General features: G+C 42.6%; 1 protein-coding gene across 1 annotated transcript in view; it reads left to right on the top strand.

The window, feature by feature from the left end:
• The window catches only part of CUBN (cubilin), a 311,762-nt gene that overhangs the window by 127,505 nt on the left and 161,753 nt on the right, over positions 1 to 22,504 (top strand). The window contains 3 exon segments of the mRNA XM_021064811.1: positions 10,220 to 10,401; positions 16,513 to 16,687; positions 18,810 to 18,979. Of these exon segments, the coding sequence (XP_020920470.1) occupies positions 10,220 to 10,401; positions 16,513 to 16,687; positions 18,810 to 18,979 (527 nt within the window).

Genomic DNA, 22,504 nt, shown 5'->3' with positions numbered 1-22,504 from the left:
AGGTTCCAGGTGGACGTGATTTCCGGGGAACACTATTTCCCCCCATGCAGGAAGTTCTGCAGTTTTGACAGCTTTTTCCTCTTCTGGAGTCAGCAGGTTCTGTCTTCTTTATTTTTCTTAAAAGGAGAATTTCCTATACTCTGATATTTACATTATCCAATTTTCTTCTCTGATTTCATCTTGTGATAGATCTAGCTTGTGCCATCTCTGCCCTCACAGGGTCAGTGCTAACTCACAAGATCCCCCAGAAAATTACTCTGCAAATCCTTAAGATCAGATGAATATAGGGACTCCATTCATGGCTGCATCTTTAGAGAGGACTGCTGTGCTCTGATGTTGGTCTTCTCTCTCAGTGAAATGATTTCCTATCGTTTGCCTTTTTCCTGTATCCCAGTTTTATTTATCTTTTAAAAAATTTTTGTTGGGAGTTCCCTTCGTGGCTCAGTGGTTAACAAATCCAACTAGGAACCACGAGGTTGCGTGTTCGATCCCTGGCCTTGCTCAGTGGGTTAAGGATCCAGCATTGCCATGAGCTGTGGTGTAGGTTGCAGACGCGGCTCAGACCCCGAGTTGCTGTGGATGTGGTGCAGGCCAGCAGCTACAGCTCCGATTCGACCCCTAGCCTGGGAACCTCCATATGCCACGGGAGCAGCCCTAGAAAAGGCAAAAAGACAAAAAAAAAATTGTTGAAGTATAGTTGATTCACAGTGTTGTGTTAATTTCTTCTGTATAGCCAAATGATTCAGTTATACATATACACATGTCCATTCCCATATAGGCTACCACAGAATATTGAGTAGATTTGCCTGTGCTATACAGCAGGTCCCTGTTGACCATCCATTCTATACACCATAGTGTGCATGTGCCAGTCCCAAACTCCCAATCCATCCCTACCCCTACCCTTCCCCTTTGGTTACCATAGGTTGGTTTTAAAAGTCTGAGTCTGTTTCTGTTTTGTGAATAAGTTCCTTTGTATCATTTTTTTAAGATTCCACATATAAATGATGTCACATGATATTTGTCTGTCTCTGTTTGACTTCACTTAGTATGATAATCTCTAGTTGTATCCACGTTGCTGCAAATGGCATTATTTTGTTCTTTTTGATGACTGAGTAGTATTCCATCATATATATGTACCACATCTTCTTTATCCTTTCCTCCATCGATGGACATTTAGGTTATTTCCATGTTTTGGCTATGGCAAATAGTGCTGCAATGAACATTAGGATGCATGTATTTTTTCAAATTATAGTTTTGTCTGGATATATGCCCAGGAGTGGGATTGCTGGATCATATGGTATTTCTATATTTAGTTTTCTGAGGACTCTTCATACTGTTCTACATAGTGGTAGCACCAGCTTACATCTTCATTGACAGTGTAGCAGAATTCTCTTTCTTTCAAATCCTCTCCAGCATTTGTTATTTATAGACTTTTTGATGTTGGCCATTCTGACTCGCATGAGGTGGTACCTCATTGTCATTTTGATTTGCATTTCTGTAATAATTAGCAGTGTTGAGCATCTTTTCGTGTAAACATACACTTTTAGACTGTTGGGGAATTAACTGATAAAATCAAATCAGTAATGTCTGACTTTTGGGCCCTTTTAAGGAGTTCGTGTTTGTCTCCACCTCTATTCCAGCCCAACCTGAAGATTTCTATTGAAATTTGCTGTAAATGTATTATTTGCCTGTCTCACGGATAAATCAGCAGTGAGGCCTGTGTTCTCTGGGAAGTAGTTCAATCTTGTTTGGGGTTGGCCTTTCCCAAACTCTGAGCTCCTTGTCACCATTTCAGAGTATACCTGCCCCATACCTGGACTTGCAAGAAGAGTCCTTACTGGTAACTCCTTCCTGGGACCCCACTCCCATCACCTGCCACCGCCTCTGTATGTCAGAGAGAAATTGTCTAACTAGGTAGTCGCCTCTTAAAGTTTCGGAGAAGAAAAAAATTTTTACTTTTATGTTATAGAAAAACTATTCAAGTAGAAATCACTCTTTTTAATGAAGTATATGAGCATCACCCTTTGTTGTTTAGAATTTACTCTTTTACTATTCTTCGGCTTTCCAGCTTCTTTGTCACACTGACCACTGGTCGCTCAGACGTTTCCCTCAGAAGTTTGAGGATGTGAAGATGTCCTCTCTGGGTCTGTCCTCTGCTCCCTTTCCTTCAGCCTCATGGGCTTTGGCCAGGTCACTGCCAAGCTGGCAGCCCTCCCAGTGCTATCGGTTTAGGGAACACAGTTTTAGGAAAACGCCAAGTGTAAAGCGTTGACTGCGCTTGAGCAATTTTAATTGCAGGAAATACAGAATGTGCTCTTAAAACTTTGTGCCTCTAATTCCGTTTTGCTGTCTCATTGCCAATTTGCTTTTATTAAAAACAGAAAACAAAAAAAATCTCAGCAGCCACCCCAGCCTTCGAGGATAGAACATACATAAACTATGCTTTTTTGTTGCTGTTGTTCTGGAAGTTTTTAGCTCATTGCTCATTTCAGATCAAGCCAAACAAAACAAAAGGAAAAAAAAAAACCCAACACCAAGTTAGCAAAGTTCTTTCATGCAAAAGATTTAAGTTATCTTCACAGGTTTAGCAGCAACTTTTAACTCTTTCTTGTTTGAGTTCAGTAGATCGGCGTGCTTCCTGCTGATAAGGAAATCGTTTCCTTTCAGCTAATGACTGGGAGTTTAGAGGAGAATGGAATCAAATAGATTATCAGTCACCAGTACTAAAAATTTTATAAAAATTAACTAAAGAAAACAGAATAACATACGATTCTCTTGAGGACATTATTTAGTCTAGTTCAGCTGATGTCTGATGATGTTAATATTGGTCAGATACACCTCACATTAAATGAAAAATATTTTTGCTTTGTTTATTTTTTGTCCTGATTGCCATGGTGATTTGTTTCCTCAGTAGATGGGCAGAACAGTAATAAGGGCGGTATTTAACACTGCCAACCCAGGCCCTTTGGGGCGAAATGCCCAACCAGGCATCGTGGAGGGAAGGCTGAACTAGGAGTTGAGGGGTTGGGGGTAGGAGAGGTTGGCAGAGGGCAGGGGTGGGGGAAGGTGGAGCCCAGATCTGCCATCCACTATGTGAGTGACAAGTCCAGAAGCCTTCTGGAGCCTCACTTTGCTCATCTCTAAAATGGACCCACCATGATCAATCTTGCCTACCTCATAGAATTGTTATGAATTTCAAATAAGATCATGTGCTTGTTAAAAGCACAGTGACAAACTGTGAACCACCATTCAAAGATGAACTGTCTTTGTTGCAGCTTCATGAACAAGTGATTTCTTATCTCTTATTGGCTATTCATGATGGCCCTTGAGCTGGTACGGTAATTCCTTTTTTCAATTCCAAGTCTTTCTGTAGCCTCCTCCAAGATCTAGATGAACCCCTCAATTGTAATACACAGCATACCTGGAGTGGCCGTCATATGCAAGACACTTTTGGGTATTTTCATTTAATCTGTATCACAACCCTCTGAGGCTGAGTCCTGATACTGTTAGAGATGAAGAAGACCCTGAGCCTCAGAAAGGTTAACTTAGTTACCCAAAGAGCAGCACAGCCAGGGTTGGAATCTGTTTTGTCTTATGCCCTGGTCTGTGCCTTACTTTATATTTCCAAACGTTTTGCAAGTTCTCGCATAACTTAGGCAACTCTGAAAGGATGTCATCTCCTCCATGAAAGTCTTCTCTTACCACTTGGGTGCAAAGAGCCACTCATCTCCATTTCTTCTATGTATCCCTCGGAACTCCATTTATCACCCCATGTCTACTCCTTGGTTAATATTTTCATCATGTAATTATGAATTAAAATAGAACTATTCTGTTCTGCAGTGCTTTCCTAGATCACCGCCATCTGTTTTAAATGACTGAAGCCCGGTCCTAGAAAACTTCTCTATTGCTCTACATTTTATTACTCAGATAGGTCATGTGATGATGGTGAGGAGAGTAGGAGTCTAAACATCAGCTACTTTGTTATTGCCTGATACTTGCTGGTGGGTATAAATTCTTTCATCTCCAGCCTTATCTCTCCTCTGTTTCTCTTTCCGACCCTTCCCATGACCCCTGGTCACACTTACCCAAGGTCTCAGACATGACTGACCATGACATGATTTTTTAAAAATTATTGCATATCCTGTTAAATTATTTTCACAACTGTGTCCTTGGTTTTGATTTTCAAAGGTGTCTCTGGACCATTATTTCTACTCTAAATGAAATGTAGACACCTGCGCTTTTCCAGAAGCCTTGTTGTTTCCGTCTTTAATATAGGCAGATGGATTTGGAAACATTTTATTCTGTGACTCATTCTGGAGAAATTGTATTTTTACAAGAGATTATCAAGTCCTGAACCGCACACCAAGGGAGATAGTACAGTGAACAAACACCCGTTTCCTGTCCCCAAATAAACGTAATTTTAATAGGAAAGAAAAATTAGGACACTTGTTTATGTGGAAAGGTTTTAGTATTATATCTTGGCAGCTGATAACAACTCCATAGGTAAAGCAGCTTACCAAATAAGTGTAGTTTTGAATTCCACAATCTTTATTCAAAAGAAAGCAAAACCCAAACTTGTCTCTACCACACAATATGCAGAAATAGTAAATCAAATAAAATGAACAGCTTTGCTATTCAGGAGAAACAAGATATTATTGATGAGGCAGAATTAAATCATTTAGCTTTCGATTCATTTCAGTGTTTGGGACATGTTACCTCTCCTTTAGAAATACACACAATAGGATTTGGGGGATGATCTCACTGTTTCTTTTAACTGGCAGTGGGATAGGAGGTGTTGATGTAGGTTCCAAATCACATTTCCTACACTAACTTTTTCCCTTTTCCACAACTAATTAAGTGGAAAACAATGTATGAGAACAATTTAAAAGACTCACCTTATATAGTCTTTAAAAAAAACTCTGCTATTTATTGTGAAGTATAGTTGTTGTTTGCTTTCATTTATAATTTAAAAAGTTCAAATTTTGGTGTGAATTCAGTTTTTCATTTTTATCCATTATCACCCAATTCCAAATTCATGTTCTCATGTTTCACTGGTAGCCTAAAAATAGCCTGAATTTGTAAACAAATTGTGAAAAAAATTGATCACATATTTAATTTTTTTTTTTTTTGGTTAACAGAAATTTTGTTAATTTTGTTAATATGTTTTTCCTTGTCACTTAGAGCATAGGCAAAATCGATATCATTATATATTGTAAAGATACATATTGATATAATTTTCTTTTGCTTGATATCAAGTACACATTTGTTAAGAAAAATCCAAGAATCGGAATTGCCATCATGGGGCAGCGGAAACAAATTAGACTAGGAACATGAAGTTGCGGGTTCCATCCTGGGCCTCGCTCAGTGGGGTAAGGATCCGGCGTTGCCATGAGCTGCAGTGTAGGTCACAGACATGAGTTGGATCTGGTGTTGCTGTGGCTCTGGCATAGGCCAGCAACTGCCGCTCTGATTAGACCCCTAGCCTGGGAACCTCCATATGCCTTGGGTGCAGCCCTAAAAAGACAAAAAGAGAAAGAAAAAAATAATCCCAAAATCTAGGGAAAAGAAATGATACCAGGAGAGTGGGGTAGAACTGGCTAAATGGTGATTACAGGCTCTCTGTGGACCAAACCTAGTACCCTCAGAAAATTATGCTGATATCATACTACTGAAACTAGCAAATTCTAAAATATCTTTTAGCAACTCAACATGATTTATGTAGTCTTCCTTATAGCCTAGCATCGATTAGCCTGTGAAGGATAAAACAGAATTCACGGATTTCATTTTCCAAATCAAAACTTATTGAAGTTACTCTTTGCAAACTGAAAGAAAAGCAGAAAGAATGATTGCAAGAGGGCATGTGGTAAGAACACTTCTTATGTCTACAGATGGATTTTCTTCTAGAGACATTGTATACACCTGGCCTCTTTAGCACTGCTTGTACTATGGCATTTGTTCATTTACTATTGATTGAGTCGGTGAATAAATGAATGAATGGCAATTGGAAAGTTTTTTTTAATCTCTTTCAAAATTTAGAAATGCAAAGAAGGAGTTAAATTTCTATGATAATTATCAGAATTAATTTTATCTTTCAGTACTTTATAGTTTTTTTAACCATCAAATACCACTCAAATTTATTCTATTTTGTATTTGATGTGAACTTTTAAATCCAAAAGTTGTTACCTTTTGAGATATTAAACTTCAGAGGTTGTGAGATTATGGAGGAGACAAAGAAAGCTTCAGTCTCCAACAGTTTCTTTCTCTCCTTCTCACAACCACACAATATTTTTCCCCAATTCAGGATTACTTTTAGTAACACTGGAATTTCTCTTTAGGAGGCACACACATAAGTGCTATTCATGAGAAGAGAGCACAGAGCCCACATACCTAAAAATAACATTGGGCTTTGGTTTTTTATAAACCTTGTTTATGTTTGTTTTAAATCTTAGGAAAAAATACACTGTGGGTCTCCAGAGCTGTAAGTGGGTGAATAAAACAAGTACTGTCATTTTTCAAAGCATCACTGACTGCCAAGAATCTGATATTATCATTCCAGCTTATAACAACTAGTTTAAGGGTATCAGTATCCTGTTGTTTGCAAAGGAATTTACAAGGAAACCTAAAACAATTGGAAAAGACAGTGGAAAAATATTGTACAGACTTTTATTTGAATCATCTATGATTAAAAAAAATGAATTCGATTATCTGATGAACTGAAGCTAAATAAAAATGCAGAGATGAGATATCCAAGCTTCCATTTCCTTCTTCTCTTTGATGCTCTGGGGCCAGAGTTATTTTCCTCCAAAGATTTTTTTTCGTTAGATTATTTATCTGATACAGCTGAATCAAGAACCATGGGAGCTAAAGATGTAGGCTGGGAAAAAAAAAAAAAAGGCTTTGCTTACCCATAGTGCATTTTGGTAAGAGATGCTACATCTAAAGATGCTTTATATGGGCCACCGTGTTGTACCATCCAGAGAGCAGCATCTGATGGAATGTGTTGTGCCTGGTGCCCCCTGGGGTTGTGCAGTGGTGCTGAGCACACATATAATCTGTGCTGGTTTTGGCTCTGGGAATATTTTCCATGGATTGTTGTAGTAGGAAACATATTTTCTAATCTTCACGGCACTTACATTTTTTTTTTTAACATTCACCAGAGTCCATAAACAATGTTGGCGCATCTAATTTTAAATATCTTTTTCATTGGACTTTCACCAGAAATAAAAGTAGAAACTTTATAGGCGGGAGACTGCCCTGGGTGACGGAAGTCTCAAAACACAAACAGAAGCAGGAAACTGGCAGCTCAAGAAGATGGTTGAGCTGGAATCAGATTTCTTGACCCCATCAGGATTCGTCTTAGAGTTCTCAGCTCTTTTCAGTGAAGAGGAGATTCTGTATGGAGGCTATTTTTAAAAAAAAAAAAACTTTTAAAACACTTTTTCTTAACTCTGTGTACAGATGAATTTGCATAAAGTGGAGAGAAGACATCACCTCCGCTTTTCTGCCTTACATTTTAAGTCAGTTCATGTGAAAATGCACATACATTCACCGTGGAGCGAGGTGGCATTGTCATTTTTAAACATGAGCCTCGATGCACAGTAGGGGAAGGTAGGTGCCTGGCAGAATCTACCAACCAATAAAGAGTGTTCTGAAAAATAGAAAAGGAAGATCAGGTATGTGAAGAGAACACTGTTTTTGTGAAACACCAAAATTTGCTGTTGGAAAAGAAATTTATCTTTTTTTCCCCCAATTTTATCTTTATTTTTTCTAATTTGGTCTTTAAAATTTGAGCCTTCCTCAAATTCTACTTATCCCATAAATTTTTCTCTCCCTCTCCCTTCTGAAATCTCCGAATTCCTACAAACTAGTGAGTCTGTAGAGTGGTAATTAAATACCCTGGCACTGCCAGGTTGTGTGGATCGGTGTCCTGGCCTCACCAGTCACAAGCCAGGTAACCTTGGACATGCCACTTGCCCTGCGTTTGCATTGATTTGCCCATCTGAGGAATGGAGATGATAATACGACTTGCTTCATGGGGTTATTATGGGTATTAAAATAGGAAATACCAGAGTTCTCATTGTGGCGCAGTGGAAATGAATCTGACTAGTATCCATGAGGACGCAGGTTTGATCCCTGCCCTTGCTCAGTGGGTTAAGGATCTGGTGTTGCCATGAGCTGTGGTGTAGGTTGCAGACACGGCTCAGATCTGGCATGGCTGTGGCTGTGGCATAGGCCGGCAGCTACAGCTCCAACTCAAGCCCTAGCCTGGGAACCTCCATATGCCATGGGTGGAGCCCTAAAAAGACAAAAGCAATAAAATAAAATACCTGTGAAGTGCACCTAAACATGAAGTGGTGACAGTGTTTTACTGGGTACCCAATGTTGTAGCATTTAATGATTCGTTATAATGATGTAGAAACGCTCATAAAGGATATGATGGAGTCTTTTTCCATGCTTGGGCTTTTATGGTTCAGGTTTTTTGTTTCGTTGGTTGGTTTTTAGGTGTAAGTTTCCAGGGTCGGGACTTAAATCGTTGTTGTTGTTGTTGTTGTCGTTGTTGTTGGCTGCCCCATGGCGTATGGAGCTCCAGGACCAGGAATGAGATTGCAGCTGTGGTTTCAACCTAAGCTACAGCTGTGGCAACACTGGATCTGTAACCCGCTGTGCCACGCCAGTGATCGAACCTGCATCCCAGAGCTCCCAAGACAGCACCCATCCTGTTGTGCCACAGCAAGAACTCCTGTTGTTGTTGTTTCAAATAGACTTTATTTTAAGAAGAGCTTTAGGTTCACAGCAAAGCTGAGGGGAAGGCAGGGTTCCCATGAACTTCTGTCTCCACCCTTGCACAGATCTCCCACTAGCACCATCCCCACTAGAGGAGACATTTGTGACAGCTGATAAACCTACAGTGACACGTCGTTATCACCCAAAGTCCATAGTTTCCATTAGGGCTCACCCCTGATGTCGTACCTTCTATAGGTTTTGACAGATTTATGATGATGTATGGCCACCATGATGGTATCGTAAAGAGTAGTTTCACCCTACAGGTCTTCGGCAATCTACCAATTCACCCTTGAGCCCCTGGCAACCACAGATCATTATACTATCTCCAGTTTTACCTTTTTCAGAATGTCATGCAGCTAGGACAGGACAGCGTGTAGCCTTTTCAGACTGGTTTCTCTCACTGATTAGTATGCCTGTGCGTTTCCTCCATGTGTTTTTGTGGCTTGATAGGCCATTTGTTGTTAGTGTTGAGTAATACCCAGTATTGGAGTTCCCCTTTTGGCTCAGCAGGTTAAGAACTGGATATAGTCTCTATGAGGAAGTGGGTTCTATCCCTGGCCTCACTCAGTGGGTTAAGGATCCAGCATTGCCACAAGCTATGTACGGTGTTAGTCACAGATGTGGCTCAAATCCAGTGTTGCTATGGCTGTGGCGTAGGCCTGCAGCTGCAGTTCCCAGTCTACCCCTAGTCCAGGAACTTCCATATGTCGCAAGTGTGGCCATAAAAAAAAAAAAAATACCCCAGTGTCTGTATGCACGACAATTTATTCATCTAATTCAGCTACGGAAGGATATCTTGGTTGCTTCCAAGTTCTAGCAGTTATGAATAAAGCTGCTTTAAACACCTGTGTGAAGGTTTTGGGGTTCCACATATACTTTTTTATTGCCTACTGTCTCTCATACACAAGTGAGGATTTTAAGCACTCAGAATTCCACATCTTAGGTCTGAAAGGACTTAGAGATGACATATTATATACAAGGAAACTGAAGACCAGGGGACCTGCTGTAGACCACTCACAGAGAGCATTGTACCTCCTACTAGGAAAGTCTTACCTAAATATAATGAAGAAAATCTAAAAATTAGAATGATGTGTAACTTGGTCCCCATGCTGTACAGTGGGGGAAAAAAAATTAGAATGACATTTTGAAGATACTACCAAAAGTTTGATGTGGAGAGAATAAGGACTGAGAATTTTTGCACCACAGTTTATAATCAGAGTATTTTTTAAGAAAAAGAATAAATGTAATAAGCTATAACCATGATTTTTTTCATTGTTTTAATACTACTTAATTAAAACTTTATTATGGCTTTATAATTTTTTGCCTAAATTAGACATGATGCATTTTCTGTTTTTTTCTTGCATGGTTGGATTTTTGAGTTTTTCCCAGTGCCTGATGCCCTCTTTGACCTGACCGAGCCCTGCTGTTCTAACAGGTTGTGGTGGAGAGCTGTCTGGCGATACTGGCACCTTCAGTAGTCCTGGCTACCCTGTGGGGTACCCCGCCAACAAGGAGTGTATCTGGTACATTCACTCCTCCCCCGGGAGTAGCATTCAGCTCACCATCCACGACTTCGATGTGGAATATCACGCAACTTGCAACTTCGACGTCCTGGAGGTAGGATTTGAGATTGTTTTCTGTGCGTTTCAGCTTGGGGAAGGGAAGTGGACATCACTCGCCAGATTCCCCACATTCTTGCCCATGGCCAGTGGTGTTCTACTCCGGTACGTGGTGATGAGGCTCCACCCTCCGTATATGATGCATGCAGACAAATGGGGTTAATATCATAGCTTGGGTTTCCCTAAAGGCAGTGCCTGCAGGGCGTGGTGGCAGGGAGTTGAAGGAGGCAGTGGTACCAGGAAGTAGAAGTGAGGGCACAGGGGAGGGAGGGTGAGGAGGAGGAGCCAGTGAAAGGGGTCCCTGTGGACTCCTTGGGCTTAATCCTGCCAGGCCTCTGAGGTCTGCTCATCAGAATCATCCCTCTAAGAAAAGTCCCCCAAATCCATTCCCATTGATGGAGGTGGCACCTGGGATTGTCAGTGCCCCACACTTCCAGTCTGAGAAGGCTTCCTTAGGAAGGGCAGTGGTGGCAGAGTTCAGAGAGGAGGCAGAGCTTGGGGCAGGACCTGGCAGTGGGCAGAGGAATCCCCCATGACTTTTTTTTTTTCTTTCTTTTTTAAAGTTCTTTTGAATCATTTTTTATTAGATTCTGCATATTAGTGATCTCATGTATTTATCTTTCTCTGACTTACTTCACTTAGATAATTTCTAGGTCCATTCGTTTTCTACAAACAGCGTTATTTCATTCTTTTTTTATGGCTGATATTCCATTGTATGAATGTACACCACATCTTCTTAAACCAGTCATCTTTTGATGGGCACATGGGTTATTTCCATGTCTTGGCTATTGTAAATAGTGCTAAATGAACATTGAGGTGCATGTATGTTTTCAAACTATGGTTCCTTGGGATATATGCCCAGGAGTAGGATTGCTAGGTCACATGGTAGTTGTATTTTTAGCTGGGTTTTTTGTTTGTTTGCTTGTTTTTGTTTTGGTCTTTTGTCTTTTTAGGACTGCACCTGCAGCATACAGAGGTTCCCAGGCTAGGGGTCAAATCGGAGCTGTGGCCGCCAGCCTACACCACAGCCACAGCAACTTGGGATCTGAGCCGTGTCTGCAAACTACACCACAGCTCCCAGCAACGCCGGATCCTTAACCCACTGAACAAGGCCAGAGATTGAATCTGCATCCTCGTGGATGTAGTTGGGTTCATTAACTGCTGAACCACAGCAGAAACTCCTGTTTTTAGTTTCTTAAGAAACCTCCATACTGTCCTCCATATGGTTGCACCAATATACATTCCCACCAGCGGGATGGGAGGGTTCCCTTTTCTCCACACCCTCTCTGGCATTTATTATTTGTAGACCCTTGATGTTGGCCATTCCAAGACGTATGACGTGATACGTCGAAGTAGGTTTGAATTACATGATAGCTGTAAGACAGAACACAACAGTGGGTTCACATTTTTTCCAATAATTAGTGCTGTTGAGTTTCCTTTCACATGCCTGTGACTTTTCCAACACGGCTGTGAATGGTTTATCTCAGATAATTCCATTGGCCTTTGAGAACCGATTGTAATCAGCTGTCGACTACAGGCGTCTAGTCATTGGATGACTTCCTAGGGCACTGGAAACGTCCGTCCCCTCTGCTATAGGGGCTGCGGTGGCCGGTCACCACAGGGTTCTGTGGTCTGGTAGACTTAAGCTCCATGAGGCCCGGGGATTTGTTTGATTTTATTTTATTGTTTCTTATGGCTATACCCCCAGAGCCACAGAGCCCTTGGCAAATAGTAAACACCGGATATATATTTGCGAGATAAAGGAGAACGTTCAAGTCTCTGATTGAACCACCGTAATAATGTACATTTTTGGGCATTTGCAAAGGGATTTTGACATCCATTTTCCAATTTGGATGTCAACTGATCCTAGGAGATCGGAGAGGAATTCGGTCCCCATTTGACTGTTGTCAAAACAGAGGCCCAAGACAGTGGATGGGTTTTTCCACAGCCACAAGGCTGGTGAGTAGAAGAGCTGAGAACTGAGTCCGTCCACTGCGACACTCTGCACGGCAGCCAGGATAAGAAGGTAGAGGCGGGCAGTGTGCAAGCTATTGAAATGCGTGGCTTGTTTACAGGACTTTTGAAAGACCTTACTTAATTCCAAAACAAGTTCTCTCCTTGAAAAGAAATCGGGTCCTCGCAGACCCTCTCTGAGTGGGCGCAAGGTCCCCAGGAATTGCCTTAGCAGCTCAAGTCTCTGCAAAGGAGAACAATGCTGCAGTCCGTGAAATCTGAGACAGCCGCTGAGTCCTTGGGCCAAACCTGTACCCTTGGCCTCTCGGAAGTCCTGCAGCCCCGTCACGGCTCCAGCTCCGAAGAGGAGCAGTTTCTTAGAAGGAGAGAACAGGGCGGCTCCCGAAATTCACACTCAGGGTGTGAAGTAGGAATAACCATCACCCAGCTCCATCTCTCGGTCCCCGGACCGTCCCTGGAACGTCCCCGGCTCCATCTCTCGGCATACACCCCTTCGCAGGCACAAAGGGCTGGCAGTGGACCTTTCCACACTGCTGTGCAGTCTTCCTCACCCTTGATTTTCACGTCCCACAGCCCGTGGGATGGTTGCCCGCTTGGCACAACGTAAATGAGTTCATTGTGCTTTGGCTTTGTCACACCCATTACGTGAGAAAGCGAAGAGCAGGGCTGTTCCCAGCAGGCAGCCCTGGGACAGAGGGACAAAGGGAGAGCCCCGGGGGTTGGGGGGGTGGGAGATGGGGGAGGTGGGGGGAGCAACATTCAGACAGGGTCCCGCACAGGATGGGCTATGAGAAGAGGCTGCCGTCTGCTTGGGGCTTACGTTTTTCAGGACAGTTTGAACACAGGTCCCCTGTGTTCCATCAAACCGGGGTTTGAGGGCCTATTTGAAGGCCCTTAAATGTTTGGGAAAGTTTTTTTCTTCAGGCTGCAGCGAGTACCCCTTCCTGACTTCCCCCTGCCTCCTCCCCATCCTGTTGGACATCTCTGCAAATAATCAAGAAAGTACTGGAATGGATTGGGGCTCATGAAGATAAAAGGGACTGTTTCCATCCCTCATACCATGGATGCTGATAACATATGAGCATCAGGTTTCAAAATATTTCGCTCCTGGTGGCTGCGTGGCCTAGAAACATTGCAGACTTTGTCCCTCTGTCTGTCCTCGGCCTGCACATCCCCCTGTCCGGTTCTGCTGAGCACAGCCGAGTAGGACCTCACCGTCACCGGGCACGGGGCTTACCAGGGTCTCACCACGTTTCACCGAGAATCAATCTATTTTCCTCTCAAAAAACCAGTGTCCAGAGAGTGGCCCATCGCATTAAGCAACCGCCATGTGGTTACTCATAACCCTGGAATGCTGACTTGATTGTAACAATAAATGGAGCTAACAGAGCAGAAAGAACTGTTCAAAACAGATTAAAACCATAGGCTTTGAAATGTTCTATATCCTGAGCCTTTGCTAAAAACACATTTTTTAATCTCTGATCATCAGACCCATTCTTCTTCCCCCTGCAAAGTTGAGTCATACCCTGTAATCCAGCGCACCGCGCCCTGAAATTCTTTCCATCTTTTCGCACTCTTTTGAAGCGTCATGTGCTAACTGTTGGGATTTTTTGTGGAAGCCCACAGTGCCCTTCTGTCATTTCAGGGAGAGAAGCACTGGCTGATGTCACTTGGGCCCCCGAGAAGGGAGCCCGCATGGGGCCCAGAGCAGATGAGAAAGCCATTCCTGGGGGAGAAACAGACAGTCGCGGGTGTGGACAGTGAGTGGCCTCTGGTCTGTCCTCCCCCATCCAGTGAGCCTGGCTCAGTAAGAGGGGAAGCAAAGAAGGTCAAAGGCACAGTGTTTATTCTTCTGGAGGCTTCCAGGGCCCGGCCGACTCATACCCGTCACGTTGTGATCTCAGGAGGACCCTGAACAGGAAAAACAGAACATTTTGTTAACAAGCGAGTTTTATTTGTTGAAACTCAACCCTTGTGTCCAGAGTTCTCTCCAAATAGGTGCTATTTAGGGAGGCGATGCTGGGGACACAGACTTTGGGTTTCTGCTCTAAGGACAGAGCCCAGCCCAGGGGGCAGGGGACCCTCCAGAACGGGAAAGCAGAGTTCTGTTGTGGTGCAGTGGAAACGAAGCTGACTAGTATCCATGAGGATGCGGGTTCGATCCCTGGCCTCACTCCGTGGGTTAAGGATTTGGCATTCCTGTGAGGTGTGGTCTAGATCACATATGCAGCTCTGATCTGGTATTGCTGTAGCTGTGGCATAGGCTGGCAGCTGAAGCTCCAATTTGATCCCTAGCCTGGGAACTTTCGTATGCTGTGGGTGAGGCCCTAAAAAAGAAAAAAACCAAACAACGGGGAAAATAGCACCAAGCCAGAAGCAGTCTGGTTTCCCCCTTTTGCGCATGTGTACATGTAAAGGGCCACACAGGGCCCTCCCTCCGGTACTGCCTCTGATGGGATTTAGGGGGCCCCCCTTCCCCAAACAGAGCTCCTCCTCATGAAAATCAGCACAGAGCAGGCTGCTTGCTTCATTCCTTTGCAATTTGGCCCTTGTGTTCAGCCCTCCCTAGAACAGCAGTTTCATTCAGGGCAGCCTTTCCCGCATGGCTGGGGGGAATTCATCAGACAAAGAAATCATTATGGATTCAAATCACACACTCCCCACAGAAGGAGCCTGCCTGTTCTCACTCTTTCCCCAGAGAACTCTTGAGTGATGCCCTCGGGGTGGGCAGAGCCCAGGGGCCTGAGGACCCAGCCAGCCACATAGACAGTGGGGGGTGGACCCAGATCCCGGATGCCTGAAACCTCCCAACAAAAATGGCCTTTCTCCTACAAATTCAGGTTTGGTAAGGTTGAAAGTAGAGGGTCTGCCTCTTCTGTTTGATTCTTAGCTTCACCTCCCCCCCACCCCCCGCCCCGAACACCCTGGGTCTCTGAGGGGCCCTTGAGAAACCCACATACGAGGCACCCCAGAGGCCCTACCTGGGCAGGGCTAGACCTCCTGTGACCTGCTGGACATGAGACCAGGCCCTGCTTGCTGTCAGGAAGGTATCACTGGGGTGTGGGGTCCAGTCAGGCAAATAATTGCAAATAGGAGGAGCCTCGAAGATCTGAGGACAAGTGAGACAGACCTATTGGGCAGCGTCCAGGGCAATTCCTGAGCAGAGGCTGAATGCTCTTGATCTTGTTCCTGTGAGGGTCCTGCCATGAGCCAGCACCAAAAGGATCTGTAGGATTTCCTTCCCAGGCTATTCCAGAACTCACTCATAGAGATTACATTTTCACTCCTTCTGAAGGAGCAAAAATATTGTATTAAGAGCCTAGTCTTATGGAATAGTCAGATTGCAAAAAAAAAAAAAAAAAAGAGAGAGGGAGAGAGAAGGGAGTTCCCAATATGGTGCAGCGGTAATGAACCTGACTAGTTTCCATGAAGATGCGGGTTCGATTCCTGACCTCCCTCGGTGGCTTAAGGATCCGGCATTGCAGAGAGCCATGATGTAGGTGGCAGGTGTGGCTCAGATCCTGCACTGCTGTGGCTATGGTGTAGGCTGGCAGCTGCAGCTCCGATTTGATCCCTAGGCTGGGAACTTCTGTATGCTTGTAGGAACTTCTATATGCCGGCCCTAAAAAGCAAAAAAATAAAAAATAAAAAAATTCAGATTGCAAATAGAAAATCTTAAATATGTAACAGGGTGATCAATAGCCTTCAGTGAACAAATAAAATGGCTTTATGCTAAGACTATTCCTATGGGCTCAGAAGCATTAGAAAATCAGACTTGATACTGTATTATCTGTAGGCGTCTTGCCAAAGAAAGCAGGAAGTCCTATGAAGACTTGAAAAAGGGGAGGAGGGGAGATAAGGAAGATTCTGGAATCTTCTACTCAGTTCAGCCCTGCAGTTCTGGCTGATGAAACACCCACGTGTCTCATGGGCAGGTGAACTTAATTCAGAGGGCAGAGGGAGTGCCTTTGAAAATTGAGCTCAAGTTTACAGTTCATCCCCAGCCAGTGGGGGGCTGAGCTTTCAATCTCTAATAATAATAGAATCTAAAGGCTGGTGGTCAACGGGAGTCAGGGGAAGGACTGTAATTGCAAAATAGCTCTCTCAAATTCTTTTTTTCTACACCCCATCACAGATCTATGGAGGCCCTGACTTCCACTCTCCCAGGATAGCCCAGCTTTGTGTGCAGAGATCAGCTGAGAACCCCATGCAGGTCTCCAGCACTGGGAATGAGCTGGCCCTCCGATTCAAGACCGACAGCTCTGTAAACGGGCGAGGCTTCAACGTCTCCTGGAGAGCAGTCCCTGGAGGTGCGTGATCCAAGGAGGCACCTCAAAATACTTCAACCGATCCCTTGTTTATTTTATTTTTAAAAAATTTTTAGGAGTTCCCGTCCTGGCGCAGCAGAAAGGAATCTCACTAGGAACCATGAGGTTGTGGGTTCAATCACTGGCCTCGCTCAGTGGGTTAAGGACCTGGCATTGCTGCGAACTGTGGTGTAGGTTGCAGACATGGCTCAGATCCTGCGTTGCTGTGGCTGGGGTGTAGGCGAGCAGCTGTAGCTCCGTTTTGACCCCAGCCTGGAAATCTCCATAGGGCCGCGGGTGTGGCCCTAAAAAGCAAAAAAAAAAAAAAAAGAAAAAAGAAAAAAAGAAATTTCAAATTATAATTGATGTACAATGTTCTATCAATTTCTGCTGTATAGCAAAGTGACCAGTCATATGTATATATACACTCTTTTTCTCATTTTATTTTCCATCATGTTCCACACCCTTGTTTAATTTCATAACATGTTCAAAGAGCTGTGAGGAGGCTGTAGCCTCATGACTTTGTACTTCCCTAATGGCATATACTGCTTTGACATACATATATGCTTCGCTGAAACATGCGATGGAGCTTTTAACTTCCCAAGAGTCACCTCATCCATGAAAACCAGTCCCTGCAAGTTTGCACATCCACAGTGAAAGCAGCAGAGGGTGATTGGCTAGACACCCTGAGTCTCCAAAGGGCTTCTACCTCTTCACCAGCCTCAGTTTGGGCATCAGCAAAGTGATGCATTACTTCAGGCCATCCTCTACACATTCTAATGCTTGGCCAGTACCAAAGCTGTATGTGTTAAACTTGAAAGTTCTAAGGAATTATTATTCTTTGGTATATAGTGACTTTTTGTCCAAGATCTAAATAAATTCCCTGTGGCAGATATTTTGAAAATAAAATATTAAGAGTCCCCTTCACCATGCAGCAGTTAACGAATCTGACTAGTATCCATGAGGACACGTGTTCGATCCCTGGCATCATTCAGTGGGTTGGGGATCCAGTGTTGCCATGAGCTGTGGTGTAGGTCACAGACATGGCTCGGATCCCAAGTTGCTGTGGCTGTGGTGTAGGCCGGCAGCTGTAGCTCCCATTCAACCCCTAGCTTGGGAACTTCCATATGCTGCAGGTGTGGCCCTAAAAAAGACAAAAGATAAAAAATAAATAACATAGTGAAATAAAATAAAATAAAATATTAATGCCAGAATCTTTTAGCAAATGTTAGTCTATACAACTACTAATAACAGCAATGTTTATTGAATACTTACTATGGGTCAGGCACTTTTCTAACTATTCTTTAAGAATGATCTCCTTTAATCATTACAACCACCCTATGAGGAAAGTTTATTCCATACCTTCATCTTACTAATGAGGAAGTTGAAGCTTAGAGAAATTAGTGGCCAGTCCAGTCACACAGCTAGAAAGTGACAAAGCAGAGATGTGACTCCAGGCTGCCTTCTGATCCCACTTCTGCAGCTCAGAGGTAATAGGGTAAGTACACTAGAGCATTCCTAAAGTTCATTGTGCACGAATTTAATGAACATTCTATTTTTGTAGTATTTGGATGACCCCAAATGATTCTCAATTATCAGAAAATAATACTGAATTTCCCCAATAATTGTTTGTACTAACATAAATGCAAGAAATAATGGGTCATAGCATTAGACCTTGATAGTGGTTTGATTACATCATAGGAATTCAAAAACTGAGTGACTATACCAGGCCCAGACTATGAAGTTTTAAAAGGAAGGTGTTAAATTATTTATAAAAGCATATGCTATGGAATTATCAAAATTCTTAGATATATTATTCTTACAGTATATTTTTAGACAACAGCGAAAAGGCATCTCATGGCTTTATGAAAACATGATTTCATTCGCATTATTTTTCATTATTTTAAAAAATAATTTTGGCATCAGTCTTTAGAGTAGTTGAAGTATTTTCTTAGGCACCCCTCTTTGTTTTGTTGGGATGTGTGAATTAATGGTGGATATTCAGTTCTTCAGAACGTTTAGCACAGATTCCATAAAAAGAGTGGTTCTATGCTCCCAGGTAGTGGTAGAAAGTTTTGTGTGTCAGGGATTCCACTCATTATTGAATCGGGTCTCCCATCTACAGGTTGTGGTGGCATTTTCCAGGCTCCCAGTGGAGAGATTCATTCTCCAAATTACCCCAGTCCTTATAGGAGCAACACTGAGTGTACCTGGCTCATTCAGGTGGAAAAAAATCACCGTGTTCTCCTGAACTTCACAGACTTCGACCTTGAACCCCAGGACTCTTGTATCATGGTAAGTGATACACATCTCAAGCATTGTCTTCAGTCACGTCTGGGCCACAACATTGTCGTGAGAGCATGTTTAATGAGTGTTAGTTAGGAGTGTTTTCAGTGTCAAACCATAAGAAACTCAGCAAATAGCAACTTAACATATAAGGATACTTCTTTTTTACATATATCTAAACCAGGAGGTTTGTTGAGTAGCTCAGTCACTGCCCTCGCGTTCTCAGTGTATTGGCATTTTGTTTTGTGTTTGGCACCTCATGGTCAAAAAGTGGCTGCAGCAGTTCTGAACATCCTAAGTTCAAATCTGAAGACGAGCAGAAGGAATAGTGTTAGTTGTTTCTACTTTGTTCTGTGCTTTTAATCAGGAAAGCAAAATGTTTACAGAAGCCCCCTTACATTTCCTTGGCCAGAATTGGCTGCAAAAAAGATTGGGAAAGTAGAATGGATTAGGATAATGGATTTATCATAATAATTTTAAATCAATTATTATTAAGTCTCTGGGGGTTCTCACAGGGTTCTCCTTTTCTTGAGACCAGGAGATCCTGACCTGCTCCTTGAATAAATCAGTGTCTGATGGGACAGAATAGATGCAGAGAGGAGGGTAGAGGAAAAGGGACATGGCTCTTAGTTGGTTCAATGACAAAATGTTTCTGTTGCTACCGACAACTTTAATACACTCTCACCTTAAACTCATGCTTTATGCTTAAAGTAAGAGTACATGAGGTTGTACGTTGAAATTTTCTTTTTGATTTAATTTAAAATTGGAGGGTTACCTCATTTTTTTTTAAACAAAAGATTTTTCATCTTTCATTTGTATGTAGAGACATTTCATTCAAATAGAAACCAGGTTCTTTGGACTCATAGCTCTTTCTGTTTTAGTTTCCTGACAGTCCTACGCAAATTCCAACTGGCCAGCTTTCAAATTTAACTCAAAAAAGTTGAAAAGTTGTATAATTTCTATAGCAGTCCAATCTAATTGTATGATGTCAAGTATTATTTCAGAAGATTAAATCCTTAATCTACTTAAAAGTTCTGTTAATTTATGACTATGTATCAAGCTTTTAAAATGGGTCTTCAGTCTAAATTGGCACAGTACTGTATAAACTTAAGGTATCAGACATCTGCTTTCTATAATGGTAAGTCTCCTGACAAAGACAATTTAAAAACTTTGGGTGATATTTTAAGTTCTCTTCCTAAATGTGACAAAGAGCTCACAAAGTAATGTGAAATTTCTGAGAGTGCTGTGAGCTTGCTTTGGGGGCTACTTTTGTCCTTGGGGCATTCGTTGATCCAGGAGGAGTTAGCAGCACTTCAGAGATCCTATTAGGACAAAGAGGAGCAAAGTTTGAGTCCAGGACCTGAACAGGGTGGGAGTCCTGGTAAACCAACCATCCTTCACAGAGTCTGCATCCCAGCTCTGAGTCACCTGGGTGCATCCACCCCCCTCAAACCACAGAATAACATGAGGAAGCTTGTATTCCTAAAGTATCTAGGGCTTGGACATCTGACATAAGCAATTAATACTCTTCTTCAGAGGAAGATAAACTCATCCCAGACTTCATTTCTACTATTAATTTTCATATGCAACAGCAAGCACACTATTAAAGATATCCATACGTGTGAAGAAACAATGCAACGTAAATGAGATACAACATGAATAGCAGACAATGAAAACAAACACATTAATGGGCCAGGTGCTAAAATTACCAAGCACAGGTTAGTAAACAACTGTGGTTACGAAACTTCTGGAAATAAAAGTCAAACTTAAAACTTTCAGCAAGGGCTGCATATTATAAAAAGTGATATTGAAAATATTTTTTAAAAAACAACTGAGAAGTTCCCGTCATGGCTCAGTGGTTAATGAATACAACTAGGAACCATGAGGTTTCGGGTTCGATACCTGACTTTGCTCAATGGGTTGAGGATCTGGTGTTGCTGTGAGCTGCGGTGTAGGTCTCAGATGACACTTGGACCCAGCATTGCTGTGTCTCTAGTGTAGGCGGGTGGCTACAGCTCCAATCGGACCCCTAGCCTGGGAAACTCCATATGCGGCGGGTACAGCCCTAGAAAAGACAAAGAGACAAAAAAAAAAAACAAACCTGAAAACTTTGAAACTGGATGGATATAAAAGCTAAAATTAAGATCTCAGTGAAGGTTTTCTTTCTGGTATATTAGACAAATTAGACAGAGATGAAGAGAAAATGAGTGAAATGGAAGATATCAGAAAAATCTATCTGGAAAAAAAAAACCTGTATAAACAAAAGGATGAAAAATACGGGTGAGAGGTTAAGGCATGTAGAAGACATACATAAAATATGTAACATGCAGGAGTTCCTGTCGTGGCGCATCGGAAACGAATCTGACTAGGAACCATGAGGTTGCAGGTTCCATCTCTGGCCTCGCTCAGTGGGTTAAGGATCTGGCATTGCCGTGAGCTATGGTGTAGGTCTCAGGATCAGCTCAGATCTGGTGTTGCTGTGACTGTGGCACAGACCAGCAGCTGTAGCTCAGATTTGACCCCTAGCCTGGGAACTCCATATGCTGCAGGTACCGCCCTAAAAAGCAAAAAAAAAAAAAAAAAAAAAAAAAAAAAAAGATGTAACATGCATTTACTGGAATTCCAGAAGGAAGAATGAAATAAATGGAGTTGAAGAGATAAAGATTAGGACTTCCAAAACTAATGAAAGGCATCAACTTAAGAATCCTAAGGAACCCAAACAGCCAAGCAGGATAAATGAAAAGACATACTTATCTAAAAAAAAAAAAACTAGAGATAAAGGAAAAATATTACAGTCAGCCAAGGGAGTAGGTAAGTGGGAAATTATCTTTTAGGAAGTGGTGGAGTGAATGCTGACTTTTCAACAATGACAATTGGGAGGAGAAAAGACAGTGAGATGGTATCTTAAATTTCAAACAAGAAAATAACTTCCAATCAGGAACTCTGTACTCTCCTAAAAAAGCTTTTCAACATGAAGGTGAAATAAAGCATTGAAACAGTAGAAGTGGGAGTTTCCACCATGGCTCAGCAGAAACAAATCTGACTAACATCCATGAGGATGCTGGTTCGATCCTTGGCCTCACTCAGTGGGCTAAGGAGTTGTGGTATAGGTCACGGACATGGCTCAAGTCTGGCATTGCTGTGGCTCTGGCATAGGCCGGCAGCTACAGCTCTGATTTGACCTCTAGCCTGGGAACCTCCATATGCTGCGGGTGCAGCCCTAAAAGCACCAAAAGAAAAAAGAAAAAAAGAAAAGAAACACTAGAAGTGCCTTCAAGAAAAGTCGAATGGGCCAGAGACAACCTGTCTACCTTATCATTTGGCCTGTGGTGGGCATTTCTGCACCACTTTCCCCCTCCCCTAGACTGTACGGTTCCAGTTCCAGTTTCTTCTCGTTGGTAAAGTCTGTAATCCACAGAATTCAACATTCGTAAAAGGTGTGTGAACAAAACAAAGCTTCAGTCGAAGGCACACCCAGCATGGCTGCCTTATTTCCGTCCCGCGGTCATGAGTAGGATTTTCCACCTGCATGAG

This window comes from Sus scrofa, chromosome 10 (assembly GCF_000003025.6).
Source record: "Sus scrofa isolate TJ Tabasco breed Duroc chromosome 10, Sscrofa11.1, whole genome shotgun sequence".
In the NCBI taxonomy this organism is placed as follows: domain Eukaryota; kingdom Metazoa; phylum Chordata; class Mammalia; order Artiodactyla; family Suidae; genus Sus; species Sus scrofa.
Note: the sequence above shows the minus strand (reverse complement) of the source record. Positions and strands in the feature narration are given on the sequence as shown.